Source organism: Ursus maritimus, unplaced genomic scaffold (assembly GCF_017311325.1).
Source record: "Ursus maritimus isolate PB19 unplaced genomic scaffold, ASM1731132v1 scaffold_29, whole genome shotgun sequence".
Lineage (NCBI taxonomy): Eukaryota > Metazoa > Chordata > Mammalia > Carnivora > Ursidae > Ursus > Ursus maritimus.
In genome coordinates this window covers 6821984-6841039 of record NW_024425452.1, presented here as the reverse complement: position 1 = coordinate 6841039, position 19056 = coordinate 6821984, and the positions used below count along the sequence as shown (strand labels likewise).

Below are 19056 nucleotides of genomic sequence, written 5' to 3'. Positions count from 1 at the left end.
GTAGGAACAACCCAGTTATCCATCAGCTGACACATAGATAAATAAATGTGGCATAGCCATGCAGTGGAATCGTATTTGGCCATAAAAAGGGATGAAATATTGATACATACGACAATATGAGTGACACTTGAAAACGTTATACTAAATGAAAGAAGCCAGTCGCAAAAGGTTACATAGTATAATATTTCATTTACATGAAATAGACAAATCTATAGAGACAGAAAGTGGTTTAGTGGTTGCCTAGGACTGGGGGTTTAAGGGATGGAGATGGGGAATGACTATTAATGGGTATGGGGTTTCTTTTGGGGTGATGAAACGTTCTAAAATTGAATGTGTTGTTGGTTGCTCAACTCTTTAATACACTAAGAAATCATTAAATTGCATACGTTAAATGGGTGAATAGTATATCATGTATCTCAATAAGGTTGTCCAGAACAAAAGTAAGGGTTCACCTTCCATTTCTTTTTTTTTTTTTTCTATTTAATTTGCAAACCCCATTAGGACAACATGCAAAGTTATTTCAGCAAATGTTTGATCTCCAGACTCATTTTCTATACCTAACAAGGTGAATTTGAAGTCAGAAATATCTTTAGTAGCTGTACACTATTATGTCTATGTTACATTTAAGGAGTATGATTAATTATTGGTTCACAGCCATTTCACAAATACCATCCCATTTGGTGGCAGTTAGGAAAAATAATTCATTAAATTTGTCAATTATATTTCCTAAGCATCTATAATGATCATAGTATCGTGAGAACTCAGATGTTTAAAAGCCAAGAGACGTCTGATATTGTCTCAGAAGTTGGCAAAATATGTAAATTGATAAGAACAATAGAGGAACAATAAATAGTATTTAACTATGTTCATTACATGAGAGAAATTCTTGCGAGAATCCCAGGATTTGGGATTTATAGCCCGGCTATAAAGAAGAGAGGCCCTCCTAGACCTGTATCTACTTTGATGGTTTGCTTTCGTATTTAATCTCTTGTCTCTCATAGGAGCAAATACTTTTCCACTTATGGATACCTCTACTCTTCTCCATGAAGAAAAAAAATATCTAAGAGTAAATCCTTCCATTTATTCATGCAACCCCTTTACTGGATTTTTCTCCAGGAAGAAGAGTGACCTCTTTGATTGGAGAAATAAGGAGATTCTGACATCCAATGGCCCCAGGACCATTAGGGACCGAACCTAAAAAGCAAACTTGTTTCTCTTTTCCCTCCTTCTTCTCTTCTTTCCTTCCCTCCTTCCCTTGTTCTCACTCTTCTTTATTTCCCCACAGTGGCATGCCCTCCCTCCTCTTACAAGGGATGCACGTCTTCCTGAAGTGACTTTGCTTTTAACTGGAAGGACGTCTACATTGGGTTGAAAGGTAGAGGCCTCTGGTATCCTCTCATTCAGTTTTACATAAGTGAGCTGATGAATTCATTGCTGCTTCCCTCTGGTCTTTGTGTTTCCCCTTTTTAAAGTAGCCCTTGAAAAGAAATGTGAGTGCTAGCATGCGCACATTAAACTGACCCAGAATCTCCATCACGATTGTTGAGAAGTTCTTTTGTTAATCCCATGCTTCCATTCTTATTCAATGAGGAAAATTCCTTAGACAACAGTATATGTTTTACAGTTTTGCCTAATTACTGCATAGGGGAAATAGTTGAAAAGCACAGGGTCAGGTCAAATTATGGGAATGGCACTTTTTACTCAGATATTTAAAAATTAATATTAGCCAAAAAGACTCTGTAAATTACCTAAATCCTCGATGCAGGGTTATGATGGTTTAAAATGCAATTTAGAAATATAAAATGTTATTTTGGAAGGATGAAATAATAACAAATTAAATTGTAGCTTTGATATGAGTATTTACGATATGCCTACTCTATAAATAGTACCAGACTATTAAATTAAAGATATATTCTTTCACTGATCATTTCATAGCTAATGTGTAGAAATCACTCATCTCAATCAATCAGCCCTCCTCCTTGCTGGGTTCTGTGCAGTGGAGAATATATACCCAAGGAGATAAACAAAAGTCATATTTTCATCCTTATATATGGAGGGACAGTGTTTCCCAAAGTTCCTGGTAGAGCTGGAATGGAGACCTTATATGGTATCAGAGGCTAATGTGCAAAGCTCTACCTAACAAATCCTAAATCTAGATTTTTCCCCTCTCCTGCTTAGAAGGAGAGTTAGGTCTTTAAAGCAACCCCCTTAAGATTTCCTTAGCAGCCAATTGTATAGAAGACTGTGATTTTCCTCACGAATCCAGTTGCTGTCAGAAGAGAGTGTGCTGGGGACCAACAATGAGAGATGGATAACTTGCCTCCTTTTAGAACAAAAGGGCCAGAAGTGCTTCTGCACGGAATGAGAAAGCTGAGGGCAAGACCTGACCATCCTTACTCATCATTAGTGTAAGTAGTACAGGATAGAGAAATGGGGTTCAGCTTATTTCTTGTTTTCGAGGAAGAGCAGCCAGACTCCAACCACCAGATCAGCTATTGCCAGTACTTGGAAGAGTGTTTAAAGAGGAAGACAAAGAAATGGAAGTATACTCTTCAGCACTATCCGAATGACAGTAGATGAAATCCACCTATGGAAACTGGGGAGTAGGGAATGAGAAAGCTGGGGGCAAGTACTGACTCTCCCTTACTCATTAATACAAGTAGACTCTGTAGTGAGAAGGGATGGAAGCCAACTCTTCTTGGAAACTTGAGAAGTAAGTATCCCTTCCACAACATACTAGAACACCACAAATCTTGGAAGCTCAGAGGTACCCATTCACTCCTCAGTTTTATAATAATTATTTACTAAGTGCCAAGCATTGCCTTAGGAAATGATTATATAAGAATCAAAGCAGGACACAGTCACTGCTTCTAAGATCACAGTCTACTCACACTAGGGTTAAGAGGCAAAAGATTTGGATTCTGGTCCTGACCACCAAAAGAACTCTGTACGTGCTGTATGTCATGGATTCTTCTGATATGCCATTTGTTAACTCTTAAATGAGGATGGAAAAGTAATATGCACGCCTCTAGATGGGTGCATGAAATTTATATACAGTGATATTCCCCAGGACCCCCTTTGTGCACATCTGCTCATCAGTGACTCCTTCCTTTGTACCCGGCCTATTTTGTCAACACACATCTGTTTTAGGAAAGCATATGACAAACTCGTTCAGCAAAAGAATGAAGAACAGCTATGTTTACAAGATGAATCTTCCCAGAAGTATTTCTATCTGCATGGAAGACTAACTCCTCAAGTTAAATACTGAAATAATTTCCACTTGTAGATTTTCATATAGTTTAACTTTCTTCTCCTAATATAAATCTGAAGTGTCAGGCAATTCCACTGACAAATCAGGCCAGTCCTCTTAATGGAGAGCTGGTATGGAAATCTATGTGGTTTTTTGTTTTGTTTTGTTTTGTTTTTACATGTATTAGTTTATTCACAGACTTTATAAACCTAACCAAGAAGCATTCCTAGTATACGCTGCCTCATAAGACAAAAATAGATCTTACCTTTGATCGCCTCCATAGTTGGTGAAAACAGGCTTTGTGTAATACTGACTTGACCACATCTGTCACAAAATTCAACCCCACCATCAACTTACTAGAATGTCACCACCCACTACAGTACTGAAGATGGAATGAGTGTCACAATTAACAACATGTAAATTCAATCCCTCTGCTATGTTCCCTAATTATAATTAAGAGATAATCACAGGACTTACCATCTGTCACTCCTTGTAATGCCTCAACCTACTTTCGAGCTTAGCAAGTTTAACTACAAAAATGTTAACAACCTAAAACTCAAAAAAAATTTTCTGTTCTCACTGCATCCATGACACTGCTAGGTATTGAGGGACAAACAAAAATGAAGACATGATCATTGATTTCAAGGCACTTTTACTGCTATATAGTACTTCAGATTGAATCCTAGGCAGATGTCATCAGAGAAACAAAGTAATGAGATGATTGACCTGGAGAAGACTGAAGGTACCATGCTATTGTCTTCAATACTTGAAGTATGGGCATGTGGCAGAATAACTGGCACATATTCCAAAGGATACAATTAGGAGCAAATTTTGAAAATATCAGGTTGATTAATTTCAACTCTAAATATGGAAGAACTTTCCAAATTTCAGAAAGTATCTGCGCAAGATATTCACTTGTTGGACTTATAGAAAGAGTACACACATCAGGGGTGTGTTCTCATGTAGAATATGGTGGGTAGGTCCTTCATTAATATCTGCTGATTAGTTGATCAATTTCTTTGAGACGTGTGCTCTTTTATTGAAGATTCGCATACCAGTGTTAATATAATCTACCCCTTGAGAAATCTCAGAAGGTGTCAAAAAGATAATAAATTTTACAACTTGCTAACATTCTGTCATCAGCTCTTAACTTAATATTTCTGGGCCCTGAATTGTTGTCAGTTAATTATAAGTGAAAGTATTCTGGAAAAAAAATAACGTGGACCTGTTTTTTTTATATATATATATAAAATTGCTAAAATAGCCCTTGAGTTTTCATATATCTCCAAGTGCTAGAAACCTTCAGATTATCTCCCTGAACTTTCTCATGGCCACAGAACCAAAAATCATCCTTCACTAGAGTCCAGTTAGCTGTTTCATAGTCATAGCAATCTGGGAGGGTTCTCATTTGTTTCTTGTTGTTTCTTGATGAATCTTTGCCTAATGGACATGGGCAGGACAAAGTCCATAGGGATTATGATGATGGAAAGGAATAAGATTTATCACCAGAGGTCAATAAGAGTTCCCTACAAATTTCAATCATTGAAACTGTGTTTAGTGGTCTGGCATGTTGTCATGATTCATTGTCATTTCTATTGATAACTTCAGGGATGAAACACAGCCATGTGCTGTAGTATGCTACGAACACATAGCCTAAGCCCCAAATGAACGTTCATACATACAAAGTGATGGCTAATATTTACCGAGTGTTTAATATATGCCAAGGATGATGGTAAACATTTTACGTGGGTTATCTCATTTATTATTCTCAGCAACACTGCCAGACAAGTGTTTGCATTCTCTGTTCTGCATGTGAGGAAACCAACATGGAGAGTATCCATGAAGGGATCCAGTTAGGGAGTAATACAGCTGAAGTTTGACCTGGGCATGAACACAAGAGCCTGTACTCAGGACCCCCTCTGCCAGGCTACTACCCACACCACCCACTGTCCTCTATCCCCTGCCTTTGTGAATTAACACTTAACAAGAAAATTTTATGATAAGAATCAGAAAAGATATAATTCTTCTTTATAAATGTATGCTATGATAAAGCTGAGCTAAGCTGTAGACCACTAAAAGGGGAAAAAGTACTAGAAAATACAATGAGAAGCAAACCTTCTCAACTGAAAAAGAAGCCTGCATTCATTAGGGATACATTCAAATAACATCAGTTCTGTCACCTTGAGGACCTTCTGGAAATGGTCTCCTTGCCCTCCGGACTGATGGAACTCAGCCATCTTCCCAGAAGCTGTGCCGTGTAATCCCAGAAGTGACTGTGGTTTCCTCCATGAGTCACAGAAACAAACGGTGGTTGGAAAGCTCCCTTTCAGCTTCTCTCCTACTAGAGGAGACCAACTCTATTAGCTTATTCTGAATAAGAACACTCATGTAATGAATGTCACAATTAGTTGAATCCACTTAACTAAAACCCCTTATTAATCAGCGTTTTTCCACAATTAAATTCTAAGGACAGGGGCGCCTGGGTGGCGCAGTCGTTAAGCGTCTGCCTTCGGCTCAGGGCGTGATCCCAGCGTTCTGGGATCGAGTTCCACGTCGGGCTCTTCCGCTGGGAGCCTGCTTCTTCCTCTCCCACTCCCCCTGCTTGTGTTCTCTCTCTCACTGGCCGTCTCTGTCACATAAATAAAATAAAATCTTGAAAAAAAAATTTTAAGGACAAAAAAGGGCAAATTTCAAAATAATAATCAGAGAAGTAAACTTATAAACATTTCTCTAGGCCTGGTACACATTCATCCTAACTCCCACACTTCTAAGAACAGCTATATAATACTCTTCGATAATACCTAACACTTGCAGGAGCACTCACTGTGTGCCAGATATTTGTACTAAGGGATCCATGTGTCTGTTTTCCTTTAACATAGCAATCCTTTGAAGCCAATACTGGCATTCCCTCTATTTTACAGATTGCCAAACCCAGCCATGGAGTTCATTTGCGCAAGGTCATACACTTAATTGATGGTAGTGAGGAAGCGTAAACCCTCAGACTGCAACACTTAACCAATATGCCGTATTGCCTCCCGATTATCTGTGCATAATATAATGATAACTCTGATGAGTATTATTCAGTAAATAATAACAGTTCATTCATTGAATGCTTCCTGTATGCCAGGCACTGCTGTAGGCACATTGTAACTATTACCTCATTTAATCTTCACATTAACCCCTTAAAATAGGTGCCATTTTTATCCCCATTTTCTAGACTAGGAAAGTGAGGCACGTAGAGGTTAAAATAATTCATTCTTTCCACATCACACATCACACAGTTATAGAACCAGAACTGGAACCAAAATGTGTTACTCCAGAGGACATCCTTTTAATTGCTACACATTTTGCATTTTCTACTTCCCTTCTTCCTTTCTTCCTTTTTTCCTTCTGGACAGGACACAGAAGAATATAAGTCTAATGCATTTTAGAAAGATCTCTAATAAAGTTAATCAACCAATAACAGTTGAATCAAAAAGGAAGTTCAGGTTGATTAATTTAATGACTATTCAAATGATCCAATTCCTGAGCTTTCTGGTTAATTGAGTTTCTACCAGCTTTAGGCCATTCTGTTCAGAGAGAAATTCCAGCCCATGGGACGTTTTCGTTTCATCTTCATTGGTAAAAAGGGCAGAAAAACACTCAAGGATGCTCCCAGAAAACTTGCCGTTTGAAGCATTATCAAGCATTCATGCTAAAACTTTGAAATTTCTTTTGAACAATATTTATTAGGAAACTAAAATTATGCATAATTTAAGTCTGTTAAATAAATTACTTACATTTCAAATGTGTTTCCCAGTGATTGAATCAGACATTTTAAAAGCATTCTCCTGATCTCGGTGTTACAGAAATCCTTATTTATCACTATTTTTACTCTTTATAAGATAGAAGATCCCCAAAGCTTTTAATTAATGAACTGCTAAATTCAGACATGTGGATGTGATGTGGTTTTCAAGTGCGACAAATGGGAGTTCTCAAACTTCGGAAGGGTGACATTCCACCATATTTTCCTAATGGGAGACATTCAGGAAATGTCCTTCAAATGAATTAATTAATTCTTCTAACTAATTTTTGTTCTTTAAATGTCTTTACCTCGATAAACACTCTATCTTAATTTTCATTCGTTCCTACAGATTCTTGTTATTTATTATTTCTTTTTATGTGATCCCTTGATTTTTTTAAACATATGTTTGTGTTTAGTTTATAAACTGCAAATCCACTTCTGACATCAATTTTAGGATTTTCAGCCTGATCACCTATTCTTCCATTAATTGGTCTTCGTTGCTTCAAACAACGACTTCTTCGTCCCACATGGCTCCTCCTCACCTTCCCTATATTAATATCTGTGTTATCTTCCACTCAGAACACCTTCCCACTTCTTATATAGCCAACTGGCACCTTCTTTTTTCACTGATAAAGCAACCGAAATATTTCTCCCACCAGGAGGCCATCCCTTGGTTTGGAAATTCAAGTCTGCCAGGGCTTAAGTCTGACTCAATACTCCTGCTCTAACTCCTATAACAACAAAAGTTTTAATTTATTTTGTTTTCCAAATATACTTATTTATAATAAAATATCAATGCCCTCCAGCCAAAGACCAGGAATACTACTATAGTTGAACAAATTTGGGTTAATTGACTCATTACATTGAAGAAGAACACATATCACCGGGGACCATGGAGCAACATAGGAATAAGGGAGTAGAATGTACTTACATGATCTTTGCAAGTGTTAGGTGATTTAGAAGAGGGTTCAAAGCAGCATGGCTGGTTACTGTCAAGAAGAAAGGATAATTCAGTGATCAGTTATCTTAATAATTTTTATACCTAGAAGGCCAGAAGACCAGACTAAAGACCAGGAGATCAAGACTAAACTGTGATTGTTAAAGAAATGGCAATCACTCCTACCATTCTTGGTATCAGAGGACATTTGGTCCATTTTATGTTTCTTGTGTTTCGCTTATACTCAGTCATAATTATGGAGTGGCCTTCTTTTGTCTCACTCCATCCCAGTCACAGTTCTACCAGACTCTCTGGGGTCAACAGGATAGCACTACGGCCAACTGTGTATGCCAGACCAGCTCCTGACAACACCCAAGGCCAACTTGATAGCACCCAACTGTCAGGGCTGCTCTTCTAAAACCAATGTGTATTCATTTCATAGAACCTGAAAGACATGGAAAGCATTGAGAAAAAAACAAATAGCTTGCTCATAGTCTTTTTTTTCCCTGAATGGGAATACCAGAGAAAGGGAGAGGACGGGAAAGCAGGCCATCATACGCGTGCTGGTCCTACAGGGCTGCTTCATCTTTTGGCAGCACTGAGGCCCCACAGCGAGGAAAGCTGAAAGAAGAGCACTTGGGATCCCCCCTGCAAAAGCCAACTCAGCTGTGGCGGTAAAGATAGCGGTAACCAAGCTGCATTCAGAAGGTGGCATCCCAAGTCAAATGATTTGGAATGTTCTGGATGCAAACATCCTGCAGTTGCCAACACTGAACTTTTCCGTTCAATATAGCTCTTACTGTGTGCCAAGCACATACACTAGCTTATCTAAAACGCATAACAATCTTACAACGTAGGCCACATTGTCATCTCATTGCATAGATGAGGAAACTGAAACAAAGAATGTTTAAAAAAATAAGGGTCACAGAGCTAGGAAAAAAGAGACCTAGGATTTAAACTCAAGCAATCTGGGGACAGCTGCATGGCTCAGTTTATTAAACATCTGACTCTTGATTTTGGCTCAGGTCATGATCTTGGGGTCCTGGAATTGAGACCCACATCAGGCTCTGTGTTCAGCTGCTCAGTGGGAAGTCTGCTTTGGGATTCTCTCTCTTCCTCTGCCCCTCCACTTGCCCCATGCGCTCGCTCTCACTCTCTTTCTCGAACAAATAAATATTTTAAAAAATTAAAAAAATAAACTCAAGCAATCTGGCTCTGGGGATGTTCTGCTAACCACAATATCATGTGACTTACCTAGTTTTGCCCACTTTGAGTATTAAAACCTTAGCTGCAATAGGCACCAGGTTTTAGAACAACATACATGTGTATATGAGGAAACACACACACACATACACACACACACAAACACACTAGATTTTTTAAATTTAACTTCTTGCAGAACTACAAAATAAATTAGCAAAAATGTTGGAATGCAGCTCTGGAGTAGACTATCTGCCCTTTTTTTTTTCTTATAATAATTTTTTATTATGTTATGTTAGTCACCATACAGCACATCCTTAGTTTTTGATTAGTGTTCCATGATACATTAGTTGCATATAACACCCAGTGCACCATGCAATATGTGCCCTCCTTAATACCCATCACTGGCCTATCCCATTCCCCCACCCCCCTCCCCTCTGAAGCCCTCAGTTTGTTTCCCAGAGTCCACAGTCTCTCATGGTTCATTCCCCCTTCTGTTTACCCCCCCCCTTCATTTTCTATACATTAAGATACGTATAAAATACACAACATCGCTGAAAACCATACGAGAATTTGTTACTAAATTCCATTTTTTTCTTCTTAGGGACCTAATGAAATCCTCTAACCTCCTGCTAAGTGCTGAGAGATAAGTGTCTGTTCACATTCATTCTGAATTCCTCTTTTCATTGCAATATGCCACTTCTTTACCCTGAGGTTGAAGCCCCTGAGGTTGAGCCTGCTTCATTCTGTACTGGGATGGGGACGGTTCAAGAGAAGTCACTTTCTGATTCAGGGGGATATGAAGCTAGACCTCCCCTCATTGCACAATACCATCACAGTTTCAGGTAAAACAATCCGATACACTCTTGGCAACAGCAGCTTAGAAATTCCTGTTGAATAACTTCCTATCCTATGTCTTTAGGGGTCTATAGGTATCAAAAGGCACAAGCCTTGGCCATTTTTATGAATAGAGCTTGATAATCACCTATTTATTCTAGAAGAGGGTTGATTAAAAGTAGTCAGTCTACAAATACACACGGATCACCACATCTAGGTGAGACAACATGGGGATTAGAAAATGTCTAAAAAAATCTATCTCTTGGGTAGAGAGAGTACCATATAGATTCATTTGTATCCTGCCAAATAACAATTTAGAACAAGCTTTTTAATGTCATATTCCATTCCTCACAGACATTTATAATACTGAACCAGCCAAATTCATTAATTATATGCTAATTTTGCAATTGAACATCATTGATATCTATCACCACCTCTGGCATAGAATCACTGGGTAACACTCAGCAAATGTCCTTCTCAGTAAAATGCTGAATCCATATGTGCTGGAACACAGACAGGCTTCTATGCAGCTGAGTTAGGGATGAAGAGGGCAAGTGGAAGGTATTAGAGATGAGATCATATTTGAGGGGTATCTTCAGAGTAGAAGTAGGAACGGCCAAATAAGCGAAGAACAATGGAAAAGAATCCTCTATAACGCTGAACAAGTGAATGGTAACTCAAAATGTTGATTCAATATCCAGATTTTGTTGTTGTTGCTGGTGGTGGTGGTGGTTTTGTTGTTGTTAGCTGTTATACTGATTCAGTTGACTGGATTTTATTTTTTTATTCATTCTTTATTCATTTGATTGGTATGGGGAAGTCACATAGACTAAGAGCCCAGTAGAAAATCCAGGGTTTTCTGAATTCAAGGGTGATTTTCACAAACAGAATTATTGAAAGCATGGCTAACCAAAGTGGAAATAAATGTTCAGAGAAAGTGAAAAGATGTCTCTGGAGCAGGTTGTGAGAAGGAATATTATTTTTACCTTTATTTCTTATGTCACTGAACAAGAGATGTCAAGCTCTCATGACCTGCCGAAGGCTTGACATATTCAAGTATAAAGGGGGGCCCACGAGTACATCTTCTCAAGGCAAATGAAGAGAATTCTAATTCAGCTGATTAGAAAGAATTAAAAGCCCGTAGATGGTGCTTATTAGTGCAATATATCAAGAGAAGCCCAGTAGGGAGTACTAATTGAATCAGTTACAGTTAGGTCTGATTGGATCTAATCCTTGTTAAAAGTATTTTCTTTGGAATTCTGGATTTGGGAGAGATTGGGTTTTGGATGTAAATGGCAACTGTAAAATTTATATTCAATTCACAGATGAACAACATCGCTTTGAAGGAAGTCATTCTAGGCCTAGCCATGTCACCAGAATTTTCCTACAGCACTATAGGTGCAATCACAGTGTGAAGTTCACACCGGAATGCAGGGCTTTAGAGAAATGTTGTTAAGTGTGGGAAGGAATCTCTTCTCAGAGATCTATCTTATCTTAGAAGTCCTCTTTAGTTGTTGTAAAGTATTGTTTCAAGCTCAAATGGAATTATAACCAGTTCTGAATATTATTCGGTTCACTTGGGACTGAAATCAGTTTTGTTCGGTAACAAAAATACATGTTTTTAAATTTTATCCATTTAAGATTTTCCCTCTGGCTGACCTGCAATGCCATGACCAAAAGAAAAACCCATATAATCTTCTTTTTTTTTCCATATTTATCCATTGTAAATAACAGAACTTGTTAAATTCCTGTTAAATAGAGTATGTTAGCCAGATGTCATGTAAGTTTTGCTTGCTATCGCACAGTGCTTCCATTTGCTTTCATTTGGAAAGAGGCCTCCCCAACAACATCCCTGAAGACTTTTGGAATATTTAGTACACACATACACACACAAATCTTTTATTTTGATTCATTTCCCTCCTTGAATTTTTCTCCCATTTCCAACTCTGTCCAAAGCATTTTTACTCCTGAGAGTTCTCTCTCTATTCCTTCGTGAAACTTTGTCAACAGAAAGATTAGTTATCCAATAATGTCCCAGTTGAGCCACTTATTAAGGCATTCTACTATAGTTTGCAAATATAAACTAATAAAAAGGAAGGAAATCGTGATCAAAGTTTAGCAGTCATCTTCTGGAATATTAAATGCATATTCCAACAATGGCTTACCCTGCTATACCAAACAAGCTAATCCCTGCTAGGAGAAAAAATATCAATTATAAATATGAAAGTCACAACTATCTCCTCTTAACTTACAGATAAATTTGTGCCTTAATTCATGTTATTCCAAAAAAAATTAATGTATTCTATCAGTCTAGATGGCATCATACCCTGCCTATTGGAAACGTGTAGTGCGTTCCCTGATCCATCAGAAAGAACCAGGTGTCTTTTCACAGTGCATAGCATTCATCTCTACTTAGAAAGAATGCAATTATTCTTTATATGTCAGTTAACTGCTACGTATATGTCTCTCACCAGTCAGCAACTTGAATGGAGTTGTTCATAAGACAAATGGAGGCCTTAGGTAAAGATTAAGGATTTTGGTAGGAATGGGACAGAAGCAAAGAGAATAGAATAGAGTAATAGAATCAGTTCAGGTTGTTGTTCAGTGGGTCAAGCCACACTCATACATGTTCTCTCATCATCATCTGAGACGGTGGGTCACTTTCTTTTATGTGAATGTCAATGTCTTGATTTCAGGTGTCTTGTCTGAATTGTAATAGGACCCTCAGTAACGGTAGAAAAAGAGTACATATACCCTTCTAAAAAGGTATGGTACAGAGTTAGGGCTTCTCTCAAGTGAGCGGATATTCAAAAAATTGTATCAGCCTCAGAATGGAAACCAAAGTAAAAAGCAAGAAACCAAGAGACAAAATACTGCAGAGGTTGGAAAGCAGGCTCTCCGTGGTCGATGAGAGTCCTGAACAGCAGCAAGAGAAATCCCAAATTCTTATTTCTCCTTACGGGAGCTCTGTTTTGTGAAATAACTAAGTAGTTACCAAACTGGATGGATGGAAGGATGGGTGGGTGGATGCATGGATGGATGGATGGATGGATAACTTCAATACATACATATGAAACTGGAAGAAATACACAAAATCGTTAACAGCAGTTATCTGTGTTGTAGGACTTGAAATAATTTTTCACTGTTACTTTTTCCATCTTTCCAAAATTTTTGGTGGAAATATGTCCTGTTTTTATAATCCGAAAAAGGTGATTAAAATATGTGTGTGTGTGTGTGTGAGTGTGCGCACACGTGCGCGTGCTGCCTTTTTTCTTTTGACCACACCAGTAATTCTCTATCGGGAGCAATTTATCCCCAGTCGACATTTGGCAATGTCTAGAGACATATTTGGTAGTCACACTGTGGAGTGCGCTACTGCCATCTAGTTAGTAAAAGACAGGAACACTTGTGAACACTCTATGGGACTGCTTCTAAAATTCGTATGTATTAGAAGCTCTAATCACTGTCTCAGAATTACCCGAGTAAAAATGGCCTTCTGGTCTGACAGATATTGGAAAATATTGTGTTTCTTGTTTACCTTTATGTTTTGTACGTTGAGTAATGTAGGTTCTTTTGTGTAACAAATCAAAATACATATTGGGGGGCGCCTGGGTGGCACAGCGGTTGGGCGTCTGCCTTAGGCTCAGGGTGTGATCCCGGAGTCCTGGGATCGAGCCCCACATCAGGCTCCTCTGCTATGAGCCTGCTTGTTCCTCTCCCACTCCCCCTGCTTGTGTTCCCTCTCTCACTGGCTGTCTCTATCTCTGTCGAATAAATAAATAAAATCTTAAAAAAAAATACATATTGGGTTGAATTGAATTAAAAGTGGATAGCTCTTCTGGAGATATAAAGATGAATAATAAATTTTAGAAAAATAATTAAAAGATACATTTTTGACCCATCTAGAATCAAGAATTGATCGAATTCAATAAGAGATCAGTGGGCATCATCGGGCCATCTAGCACTTTGCCAGATATTCTCCAGAGTATAAAAGTAACATAAAATGTATTCCCTGACCTTGAAGAATTTAGTCTAACCAAAGAAATAGAACATATCTTAAGAAAACCGTTTTTTTCCCAGAGCAAAACAGCACTTGGCTGTGTGCCGAAATGAGTAACTAATTAGTGTGGTAAGACCTTAAGGAACAGAAAAAAATCAATATGTCTGGAATTGTCAGAGATGGCTTCTCGGCAAATTAGAGAATTGAGCTGATGCTTAACAAACAGGTGGACAGAATTTCCATGCAACCAGCAATGAGGAGAAGGTATTGTAAGGCATAGAAAATAGCATGAACAAAACTAAGAAGACAAAACTGATCACGGGCAGGTTCATGGGGGGAGGAAAGACCACCCTGAATGCAGCAGGTAATAGACCTAAGCTGCTAGGAAATAGCGAGATTATGGTGAGAATCAAATGAGTGAATATCAGTAGGAATGGCCTGTAGAATGTCTAAACCTATGAATGGGATAAAATATGCCCTCTGCAAAGTTTGGAATTTATGTGTTCAGTCTTCATCACACTTAGAGTGGTTATTTAACCTAATACGGTTTAGCATCATCTTCCCACACGTACAGAACTTTGTACTATATAAAGCAGCAATCTGGCCTACATAGCATACCTACTATTCCATAAAAGTGACCATTGGCAAAGGAAAGCCAAATTTAGCTGTGGCCCCACATAGCCTTTTCCCTCCTTATTACTACAAAGATAGCGAGAGTCCTCATTTCAGAAGAGTAGTGCTCTAATTAGAGAATTATTTTTAATTACTTCAGCTAATATCCTAGTATTATGTTTTTGTCAAGAGAATGAAAAAACAAGTATTCTGTTTGGTCAAGGAGTCTTGCAGCAGATAAAAATGAAGAATTAATGATGTTAAGAATCATTAGACTTAGGGGCGCCTGGGTGGCACAGCGGTTTAGCATCTGCCTTCGGCTCAGGGCGTGATCCCAGCGTTCTGGGATCGAGCCCCACGTCAGGCTCCTCTGCTAAGAGCCTGCTTTTTTCTCTCCCACTCCCCCTGCTTGTGTTCCCTCCCTCGCTGGCTGTCTCTATCTCTGTCGAATAAATAAATAAAAACTTAAAAAAAAAATTTTTTTTTTAAATTTAAAAAAAAAGAATCATTAGACTTAAAAACAAGAAAAATTAGATTTAACTCAATGCACATATATGTTAAGCTAGTATTTAAATGCGAGAAGTAATCGATCGTTGCCTCCAAAAAAACCACAAAAAACAAAAAAACTTACCTTATACCTAAATGGATTTGCCTAACCTTTTCTACTTGCTAGGATAAACTCATCTTTTCTGCCTGGGGACTCAGAAGAGAGAACTTTGGAGAATCAATAGGCTTTATATTTAGGATAAGAAGAACTCCAATGCAGTAACAATTAATAATTAGTAAAAATTCCCAAGATAGGTGAACCCATATATCTTTAAAATCAAATATTAGCATTATATATATTTAAACCTGCAAATACTATAGTCAAATTAACTCTAAAGCAAGAATTCTTAGAGCCTCATAAAAAAAGGTTTTGGTAATGTTAACTCACCTACAAAATTTTTTGGTTAGGAATAGGTTCAGCTGCTTGTAATAACCTTACTAACAGTGGCTTAGACAAATGGAGATTTGGCTCTCTTTAAAGAGACTCAGAGAGAAAGGTAGACCATTTCTCTTCTTGGTGGCTCCATGATGCCATTTAGGGCAAAACTCCTGGTTTTCTAACAAGGATCCTTAGGTGACTATCAGTTACATTACACAGAAATATGTCACATGAGCCACCTCTAGTTGAAAGGTAGGCTGAGAAATAAGTTTTTAATTGTGCCCATTGCAGTCCCAAATAAAATTAACAAAGAAGGGGAAAAATTATGTAGGCCAATTAGCAACTCTATCAACATCACAAAATCAGTGATTATAGTAAGACTCCAGCCATTATAATATGTTTGTTAAAGCATTACTAAGTGAATTGCTCCAATATCTAGGTGCCTCACAAAGTCCAATTTCCAAGTTTTCTTGAACTAGGTCATTTTGTGCCTTTAAGATACATTTTTGTCTAATGGATCTCTTGGAGAAGAGCCCAAACACAGCTTGTATCCATTCATAGAAAAGGTTTGTGCGTAGTATTGCTTTGCCTACAAAGGCAAGAGTGATCTATGAAGATTTTCGCTCAGAAAGTTACCAATTGATACGTTGTGGATGGTAATTGACACGTTGTGGATGGTAATTGACAGAGCTAATTCAAGGAAGTCAAAAGAGGGAAATATAAGGTATGGCATGATACCTCTACTTTCCCAGCTGCTTTCTGCTTTTGTTGATAAGGAAGCAAGGCGTAGTATCATAAGAGCTGTTAGGTTCCTGGGCCGGCGGGGGGAACAGTTCAGTATCTAACTGTATCTGGTATGTAGCAGGTGCTCAAGTAATATTTGTTGAAGGAAGCTTTTGCTTATTTACCCTTATTAAAGAGTGCACAGAAGTTGATTAAAAAGAACCATTCCCCATCCGCTTTAATGAAGCAAATGTTAGCATCCATACTGTGTGAATAAAAGCTCTGTGAGGAGCCCAGCGGAAATGCGTGTTGTGATCTCTCACCCTGAAGGTGTTACCCTGTCTTTTATGTGACCTGGCAGATTTTTTCAACTCACATCCACTGTTAATTAATCAAATTTATAGGAATTCGTTTCTAAGCCATTTGGCCACCAAGCGGATTATTAACATGGTAAAGTCAATGTAAAGTGATTTTTAAGTGTTTAAAATCATCTTATGATTTCCTAAATCAGCATGTAAGTCAGCTTGAAATGGAGTCTCGGGACTATCAGCCAATGCGTCAGTTGATCAAGCACTCAATTGGTGTTGAGGGGCACTTGAAGACGCATGAGTAACAGCCCCTGCCATTCACAACTTACGACCCATGTAGGGAGATGACATGTGTGCAGGGGGAGAAAAATCACATAATAATGTCAATTGTATTCCAGACTTGTTGAATTGATAAGACAGACAACACAGGTTTCGTTTTGCCCGGAATACCAATTAATTTGGACTTCGCTAAGGTGGACGCACAGACTAAATATATCCCGTTGCGTAACTCAAGTTTCTAGACCCTGATAGGAGGATCATAGCATTTTGCAGATTGGAGTATAAAGCACTGCTTAGCATAGAGAATAGATAATAAAACAATTATTCTCTCTCTTTTTTTAAAAAACTAGGTCATGGAACTAAAGGAGTCTTTGAGCTTCTGTCTGGATGGCGGAGAACAAGAGAGAATTTGCCCTTCAAAGACAGGGTGGCAGATGCCTATTCTGATGTGCTGGTCACCTACACCATGACCAGCTCCTTGTACTTCGTTACCTTTGGCCTGGGTGCCAGCCCATTCACAAACATAGAGGCTGTGAAGGTCTTCTGTCAGAACATGTGTGTCTCCATTCTGTTAAACTACTTCTACATTTTCTCATTCTTTGGCTCCTGTCTGGTCTTCGCTGGCCAACTCGAGCAAAACCGCTACCACAGCATCTTTTGCTGTAAGATCCCCTCGGCGGAATACCTGGACCGCAAACCTGTGTGGTTCCAGACCGTGATGAGTGATGGGCATCAACAGACATCCCATCATGAGACGAACCCCTACCAGCACCATTTTATTCAGCACTTCCTCCGTGAACATTACAACGAATGGATTACCAATATCTATGTGAAGCCATTTGTTGTCATCCTCTATCTCATCTATGCCTCCTTCTCCTTCATGGGGTGCTTGCAGATCAGTGACAGAGCCAACATCATCAATCTCCTAGCCAGTGACTCCCCAAGCGTTTCTTATGCCATGGTTCAGCAGAAATATTTCAGCAACTACAGCCCAGTGATAGGATTCTACGTCTACGAGCCCCTGGAGTACTGGAACCGGAGCGTCCAAGAGGACCTACGGAGACTCTGTAGTGGGTTCACAGCAGTGTCCTGGGTGGAGCAGTATTACCAGTTCCTGAAAGTTAGCAACATCAGTGCCAATAACAAGAGTGACTTTATCAGTGTCCTACAAAGTTCATTTTTAAAAAAGCCAGAATTCCAGCATTTTCGAAACGATATCATCTTCTCCAAGGCAGGGGATGAAAACAACATTATTGCTTCTCGCTTATATCTGGTGGCCAGGACTAGCAGAGACAAGCAGAAGGAAGTCATAGAAGTGTTGGAAAAATTGAGGCCCCTGTCCCTATCAAAGAGTATCCGATTCATTGTGTTCAACCCCTCTTTTGTGTTCATGGATCATTATGGCTTGTCTGTCACGGTGCCTGTTCTGATTGCAGGCTTTGGTGTTCTCTTGGTGTTAATCCTGACTTTTTTCCTAGTGATCCACCCTCTGGGAAACTTCTGGCTCATTCTTAGTGTCACCTCAATAGAGCTGGGCGTTCTGGGCTTAATGACATTATGGAACGTCGACATGGATTGCATTTCTATCTTGTGCCTTATCTACACTTTAAATTTTGCCATTGACCACTGTGCACCACTGCTTTACACATTTGTATTAGCAACTGAGCACACCCGAACACAATGTATAAAGAGCTCCCTACAAGAGCATGGGACAGCCATTTTGCAAAATGTTACTTCTTTTCTTATTGGGTTGGTCCCCCTCCTATTTGTGCCTTCGAACCTGACCTTCACACTGTTCAAATGCTTGCTGCTCACTGGGGGTTGCACACTTCTGCACTGTTTTGTTATCTTACCTGTGTTCCTAACCTTCTTCCCCCCTTCCAAAAAGCACCACAAGAAAAAGAAACGCGCCAAACGAAAGGAGAGAGAGGAAATTGAGTGCATAGAAATTCAAGAGAACCCTGATCATGTCACCACAGTCTGAAGGGTGTAGACAAATGGATTATTTTTCTTTTCCAGTATTGCACAACGATGCAGGGAGAGTAAAGCTCAGACCTCAGCTGCTTGGGCTGGCCAGGGGTAACAAGGAAAGTCAGATCAAGAGTGAATTGTTCATGACATATCAAGGTGTCCGCTTCTTGGGGGGAAGAGAGAATCAAAGAGGGAAATGTTCTTTGTAACCTTGTTCTCCACTAAAGATA

General features: G+C 38.9%; 1 protein-coding gene across 1 annotated transcript in view; it reads left to right on the top strand.

Annotated features, from left to right (window-relative positions):
- The window catches only part of PTCHD4 (patched domain containing 4), a 174488-nt gene extending 155649 nt beyond the window's left edge, over positions 1-18839 (top strand). The window contains exon 3 of the mRNA XM_040643568.1: positions 17206-18839. Coding sequence (XP_040499502.1) covers positions 17206-18839 — 1634 coding nt within the window. The remainder of the gene's footprint in view (positions 1-17205) is intronic.
- Positions 18840-19056: the final 217 nt, after the last annotated feature.